At 41.7% G+C, this 7933-nt stretch overlaps 1 protein-coding gene across 3 annotated transcripts in view; it reads left to right on the top strand.

Moving 5' to 3' along the window:
• Window positions 1–5397, top strand: part of zfhx2 (zinc finger homeobox 2) — a 9741-nt gene extending 4344 nt beyond the window's left edge. For all 3 annotated transcript variants that reach the window (XM_008307501.3, XM_025054374.1, XM_025054375.1), the window contains exons 5-6: window positions 1–3588; window positions 4246–5397. In XM_008307501.3, coding sequence (XP_008305723.1) covers window positions 1–3588; window positions 4246–4680 — 4023 coding nt within the window. In that variant the 3' untranslated portion in view covers window positions 4681–5397. The remainder of the gene's footprint in view (window positions 3589–4245) is intronic.
• The last annotated feature ends 2536 nt before the right edge of the window (window positions 5398–7933 follow it).

Consider the following 7933-nt stretch of genomic DNA (forward strand, 5'->3'; position numbering starts at 1 on the left):
GGGATCACTGCAAATGCTGCAAACAGTGCAGCCACCACCGCTGCTTTAGGGAGCAGCATGTCTATGGCTCCAAATACTAATAGCACATCTGGAAGTGGATCCCCACAGTTAGTGACAACTACAAACTGTGTTGTTCCTGGATCAGTGATGGTGCCAACTACAAAAGATGGAGAACAGATTCAAACTACCCAAGTGGCTCCTTCCCTTCTCACCTCCCCTGTGGCCTCCGCACAGGCAGTTTCAGCTTTCCTTACCCTCCTTACATCAAGCCCAAATACTCTCTCTAACACCCTTCTCCCCTCCCTCCTTGCAGCCGGTGCTGCTTCCGGTGTAACCGCCCATCAGCTTGTGCCTCAGCCTCAAATGGTCATGCCCTTGATCTTGAATGGGCTGCAAGCACAGACTCAACAGCATCAAGAAAGCCAGCAAGGCCAGCTCCTCACACAGTGTGTGCCATTTGTGGGTCTTAGCACAGCCCAGCAAGCCCTTCTTACTCAAAGACTTAACAGCTTACAGAACCAGTGGCCCTCTGTTGGGCTCACAGCAAATGTACAGCCTCTTCTTGAGGAGCAAAAACAGGCTGTAAAGTGTGAGGTAAAGCAGGAGAGTGAGGAGACAGTTGGGGTCTCTGGTCAGAACAAGAATGGGGAGAACTTGATGACAGATGACATTAAAATAGAGAAACTTAAACGAGACGACACTGTTGACCAGTCTAGTAAAACAGAAACAAAATTGAAAGAAGAAGGTTATAAGGATAACTGGAGGGGTCACACAGATAGCACAACGGATGGAGACATCTCTGTAAAAAAGGAGCTGGAAGACAGTAAAGCAGCAAGCATGAATTTTGACACAGAGAAAGTCCTCAACAATAATACTCTCTCGCCTTCTGCATCTGTTCCCAGCAACTCAACCCTCAGTCCTTTGCATTTAAATCTTACACTTAGTCCAGATTTAACTCCACAAAAGTTGCAATCTGGAATTAGCCCTTGTGGTTCTGTGGGCACTTCAAAATCTAGTCCACATACAAATGCCTTAAATAACAACCCAGCCCGATCCCATTGTAATATAAGTAGGTCAGTTTATTCAGAACTTCCAGTGCTTTCAGAGTTTCAGTCAGAGGTTCTCTGGGCTTTCTTTGAGTCTCGAAGTGAGGCTGATGCTGCAAGTCCTCCCAGTGAAGACTGTGAGGCACTAGGCAGAGAGGTTGGGCTTTCTGAGGATGAGGTACGTCGGTGGCTGAGCCACGCCCGATATACGAAACAGATGCAGAGGGCAGCAAAATCGGACCACCCGCCAGGTTTGAGAGGATTAGTGCAGCTTGTGCATGGCTCAGACAATGACTTTGATGATGATGAAAACTCCTTAATTATAGCAGAAGGTGAGGATGGTGCTGAAGCTTCAGGGAGTCAGGCAATTGATTTGTCAAGTAGAAGAGGAAAGCGCAGATGGAAAGATTTGGGAATAGAGGGTCAAAGAGATTACTGTCTCACGTCAGACTCTGAAAATGAAGTTTACACTTCTGTCATTGTTTCTGATGAAGATAGTCAGAGTGGATGCTTTAGGGAGGGAACAGCGAGCCCTGCTAAATGCATTGCACAAAAGGAGATACATGGTGAAAAAGGCACAGTTGGAGGCAAGGTCTTACGCTCCACAACTGTATTTCTCTCTGATGCTGAGGAAGAGTATGAAGATGAGGAAGGTCAGCTTAGCAAAAGGGCAAAAAGGAAAAGAAAGGGAGAATTTGAATGTGATGAGGTGGAGATAAAGAAGGAGAGGCAAGATTCGGATGTAGATCTAGAGCTGGAGGCCCAAGGGGATCCTCCAGGTTCAAACTCCCACACTGGAGAGCATCATGAGATTTCAACTAGTGCTCTACACTCACTCCCTATGTCCCTTGCTCACTTTTCTCCTCAGTTCATCAGTCCATATGTTCTCTCTCTTACCCCTTCACTGGTTGGAGAAGGAAACAAAATTCCAGCCTTTCCTAATCCATCAGCCCACACTCGCATATCAAGCTCCCCTCTACTGCAGTCTCTCTCCTCCCATAACCAAACTTCTCATTATCTTTCAAATGGTGGGGACTGTGAGTCTGCTCTGGATCTCAGCATGGGAAAAAACAGCTCCAAATATGCCTCTTCCTCATCTTCTCTGGCTGATAAAATTGCCGCGCAGAAGGGGCAGTTGCTGGATGGGCTTGGCCTGCGGCCTACAACCAAAGGTCTGGTAGTTGTCCAAGTAAAGCCTGAATCTGCAAGTACCATGTCCTCCTCCAACAGCAGTGTGAATCTTCTGAACTGCAATAATGTAACAAAGCCTAGTATTTACATGAGGCAGACAGAGAAAATGAACACAGCATTATCGGAAAGGGAGCGAGAAAAGGAAAGGGAGCAAGAGCAAAACCAGAGAAAAGCTAAAGGAAGAAGATATAGAGACATGCGGCGTTCAAGAACCATCATTCAGGCTGATCAACTTGACATTCTGTATGGCTGCTACTTTAAAGACCCAAATCCTGGAAAACATGAGTTTGAACAGATTTCAGAATGGGTCCATCTTCCAAAAAAAGTTGTTCAAATTTGGTTCCAGAACATGAGAGCAAGGGAACGAAAAGGTGAGGTCAGATTCATCAGTGATGGCACTCTGGCAGCAGTTGGCAAGCCTCTCATCAAATTTACTTGGCCTCTCACCAAGCCCATATTCTCTAACAAGCCACCTTCAAGCAATACTGGGGGAATAACAACTACTCCAATTGTGCGCACTCTTATCAAAACAGAGAGCGAGCCTGTGAAGGATGTGGCTAAACCAATCTTGGTGAAAAAAGTGTTGCCAGTTCCAATCAAACCTAAGGAGACGGCTTCTTCTACTTTGGTCAAGGCCAAGCTCGAAACCACCAGCAATGTTTCCATGGTCAAAGTTGCACCCAAAGTCAACGCCCCGAATCTTTCAGCCCTAGCTAAGGAACCCGTCCCCATTGCCCCAAGACCTACCCTAAAACGAAAGCAGCAGCAGCAGGAGGAGGAGAGTGAAGAAGAAAAGACTGATGATGAGAAAGACGAGATTGAAGTTGGTCCTGGACCAGGATCCACAAACCGCATGGTGCCCAAGCTGCCCTCGACTCCTATCAATAACCGGTCTCCTGCCACGGCTGTAATGCCACAGAAGCAGAATGGGCTAAACTACTGGACCCCAAAGATGCCCATTAAGATAAACACTATATCAAGGGAGCAACTGGCTCTTCCTACGCACCCACCTGCTCGTACCATCCCCCCTCCTCCTACTCCCAGCATTGCACCAGTCAGCCCGAACACCCCCATCTCTGCCAAGGTGGCAAGTCCAAACACCCCAGCCGTAGCTAAGTCAAGCCCAACAGAAAGTTTTCTGCCCCATTCATCCAGCCGTAGGCCACGCACACACCTGTCCTGTCTCCAGTTGTCAATACTGCAGTCCTGTTATGAGACCTGCGCTCACCCAAATGCCATGGAGTGTGAGGCAATTGGTACTGAGCTCAACCTGCCCCTGAAAGTGGTGCAAATTTGGTTTCAAAATACCAGAGCCAAGGAGAAACGCTGGAGATTGCAACAAGAAAAATTGGTAAGCAAAAATAATAATGATGCTATTTCCAGTTCAAATAACAATGGTGGGAATTCCTGAAACTTTGAACAGGCAATAGGAAAAATTATCATTTGTCTTTCAACTTAATCCCTTTTGTTCAGTTGTAAATGTTGCATTACATGAAATAGTTCAGTGAGCCAAAAGAAATGTACTGTACTACCACATGCTAATAGGATAAATAATGGAGATTTACCAAATGCAATTTTTTGTCTGGTTCTAATATTTTGAAAAGTGTGGCTTTTTTTTAAATTATCTTCAATTGCAAACTATATGCAAAAAGTAATTCTCAAAAAAGAGTAATCTTGAAACATTTTCCAAAAACTGCACAGTCCCAGGGTCTCTTTTTAGTTCAACAACTTAAAGTACATGAAACTGGAATGAGGTACTAAATGAAAATGGGTTCTTGTGTGCCTTTCTGGCAAAAAAGGCTTGTGCAATAGGTCTGCATCACTTACATCCCTTTGTTCTCAATAAAATGTGCAATAATTAAAAAATTAAAGTCTGAGTGCTAGTTTCCTCAATTATTAAGTACAGTGGGCAAAGAGATGAAATATCAAAATGCAATATCTACAATTGTTACAGTCTAATTGTGCTTTCTCTCGTCATGTCTATTTACCCACGTATTCCCATTCCCAGTCTCCTGTGTCAGGTGGAAAGGTGGACATGAGCTCAGGAAGCTACTTACAGTACAACGCTCTCAAAGCCAATAGACCCATCCTCCCCAAACCTGTTCATTTGACCATTACTGAACCTGAAGCTTCCTCTGTGGGTGGCCAGTCAGCGTCGAAAGAGACCCTTACGGGTCGCTGTGATGCCTGCAATGTCACCTTCGACTCCCGCGCTGCAGCGAGGACGCATGTCTTCTCTCCACGTCACCTGGCAACGCTGAGAACCACTAACTTTGGTCAGCCCACAACGCTTGTCAACAAAAATGGCACCGGTAATAGTGGACCTGGAAGTGCTGTGCTGGGATCGCAGGTCTCGCATTCCTCTCCACTTGGCAGCTCTGGTTCAGGTTCTGGAGGGGAAGTGGTTGTTGAGTCACCCCCACCATTGGCCACCAGCAGTTAGAGACTCAGATCAGCTCTTTGGTCTGCACACTGACTATTTTTGGACCCATTTGGGCTCCTCAGATTTTAATAAGCAAACTTGAGCACTAATCAAAAGCTAATATTATTTAGTTTTTGAAGTTGTCTCCCTCTGCCCCTCCACCCTCTACTCAACCTTCACTGACTTTTAATCCGTTATTCTTCAGACTCCAGCTAGAAACACAAAACAGCCGAATATATCCATATTGCACCTCATCTAATCGGCTGCTGTCTGATTGGTGAGAAACCAATTTCAAGCTTCCCCGTGTCTTCAACCACTTTATCCAAATATTTCTGATCCTGACTCTGTAATTTATAATACCTTAATTCACTGACCTTCCCATAATTTGTACAGGCACTCAGCTTGCCATGCTTGAACTGTCCTACCCCAAAGACTGATGCAAACACATTTCCTTTTTGGAATGAAAGAGGAAAAGGCTTTGATGGTGGAGCTGAACACTTTTTGGGAAAATAACATGAAATGCCCACACTTGTAACTCACTGTTTGCTCCTGTGGAAATGCTTTTCTTATGCCTCCTTCACGTGCAGCAAATACTGCTTAGATAATTTGGGACTGGACCGAACCATTGAAAAAGGATTAACTGGTATTGACTATCAACATTTAATTTGCTATGGCAGTGTGATATGAAGAGTGTTGTGTCTACTGTTTTGGGATATATACATAAAAAAAAAGGTACTTCAGAAAGAACGGGGCTGTGGATTCGTTCCCGTTTACATGTTGAGTTTTCACGACAATCCAACTAGACAGGGCAAAAAGAGGCTGAGGAACTTAGAGTCCTGGCATACCGCACTTTGACACATTTTACATTGTCTAAAATGTTTTTAAGCATTCTAATGCAAGTGTCTTTTATGGGAAGATACAATAATGCATGTTGGATGCCTTAATATAAATCACCTGAAATAAAATTAAATTTTGTTTTTTAATCTAATAAACATGCTTTAGATGTGAGGGGAATATCATGGTGAAAGATTACAGACCTGGGAACAAAGGGAGAAGAGCTCTGTTCCAAAATCTTTCTTATGCATTTTCAGGGTGAACTCTCTGAATGTCTTCATCTGATAAGTAACTAACCATGCCTGTAAACATTTTCAGCCATGTTGCCAAGGAGAATAATGACCGTTTATCTTGCAGTGGCAACAAAATTCTGATCCTGTGGATTTACCCTTCCAGCCAAAAGTTTTTAATCGTGTTTGAATTTAGCTCTTCAAATTAATTGAAAGACAGTTTTCACTTATAGTGGGCATCTCAGAAATATGTCCATAATAAGAAGTTCATCAGCTGATGCCTAGCTGGTGCTCACATGATGATGGTGAAATAATTGTATCCAGATTGGGCCAAATGTGCAGGCTGTGTCCATAAATTTTATCCTTTTGTTTTCTGTGCGTAATGTCCCTAAGATATAGATGAGCCTGTATTTTATTCACTACATAATTTTGACAACAGCAAGCAATTAAAAATTGACTGATTAACTGATTTTATTTAGGTCAAATTTTGACAACAGCAAGCAATTAAAAATTGTAACTGATTTTATTTAGGTCAAACAATTCTCTTGAATATTTATAGAATGAAGCTTGACATGAGCTGTTGTCCACTTTTCTTGTCACCCTGTCTCATTGACTTTTTCAGTTATTTACCCTTTTAAAGCACGTGCCGTGTAAGGACCTGATGTCTGAAAGCCGTGACGAGGGAGAAATCTGGGTGTTGCCAGTATCCTTAAGGGACTAATGGATACATCAGTCTTGAAGACAAATTGGGAAACATTCGATGTGTTGACTAAGCGTTAATAAGATGGTGCTGTGTTGAAGGACACATAACATACTAAAGATGTTTTCCTTCGATTTAAGTTGTATAATAATGTTACTATTGATAGTTTTAACAAAATGAAAAAATGAACTTTTGTAAAGAAATATATTAAAAAAATAACTGATATTCCAAAGTAATCCTCCCTTTGCTTTCTGTCATTCAAAAACCAAAAAGCTATCTTGAGGTTGACAGAGAGCAGGAGAGGTGTTCATAAATGCAAACTGTAAATGACATCCCACGGCTTGACACTTGCACTAGTCCACAAATTTTTGCACGAGCTACAGACGTTTAACAACGCAACCATCAACATGACAACTGGTGTGGTTATTGAAACAAGGGTCTTTCAGGGGAAATCTTTCCTGTTAGAAAACTATCTTGTCTGTAAAGCATGGACAACAGTGCTTGGACCTCAAGACTGGGATCTCTTTCTCTATCACACACACATACACATACATGGTGTTGCACTGTCCAATTTAGATAAGTTTTTATGGAGATCTGCTTTTTACTCTTTGTTTTGTCACTTTGATTATCACTATTGTTATAACTGTACTACTACTTATACGATTTATCATTACTACTCATCACTGTTTTCGATTATTATTGAACCCATAATGGTTTTAAAAGCCACCTCTGCTCAGCACGAGTAAGGTATTCCTTTGAATATTGAACAATAATAGTGGCAGTGGTGTTTTGCATTGTTAGTTTTTGGGTTTTATTGTTTTGTTTTTTGATTAAGCTTAATTTTTCTCCTCACTTGTACCTGCCTTGTGTTTGGTCTCCACTATGCTTTCTTTGATATACAGAAAAAAAAATAAAATCAGTTGAACACAGTCAATGTTATTATATTTTTACTGGGTCCCAAGAAATGTTTCTTTAAAACTAATCTGTATACTTTTGTCACATCTAAACATGTTATTAATTTTTTTTTTACTTTAGTTTTTATGTTAACTTTTCAATTTGTGCGCAACTAGGACACAAATGCCCAATAATAGTGAATTAAAGTAGTGTAGTAAAGAATAGGATACTTTGTCTGCTTTTCCCAAATGGCCTTTGATGGCAGAACAAAATTAATTCTCACTGTACATGTACAATTATTTTATTTTTTCTTTATAGACCAAATATTCAACTCCCAAAAATGTACAAGAAGATACTTTTTTTTTCTAAATAGAAAAAATGGAAAATAAGAATCCAGTGGTGACCCAGAAACTGCTTCCTCAGTTTTCTGTGTTAATCTCAAGGGCATCACTATCATCACTCCATTCAAACACTTTATCTTTCCCAAGAATGCAGAATTGGCCTAGTTAAAAACATGGCATTATATTTACTATTTATGATATACATTCACAGGACCCACTTTGGGGAGTCAGACTAGTGATGTCATGTAGCTGTTTGATAGTCAATAAAACCAAAT

The sequence above is a fragment of the Cynoglossus semilaevis genome, chromosome 3, assembly GCF_000523025.1.
Source record: "Cynoglossus semilaevis isolate Cse_v1.0 chromosome 3, Cse_v1.0, whole genome shotgun sequence".
Lineage (NCBI taxonomy): Eukaryota > Metazoa > Chordata > Actinopteri > Pleuronectiformes > Cynoglossidae > Cynoglossus > Cynoglossus semilaevis.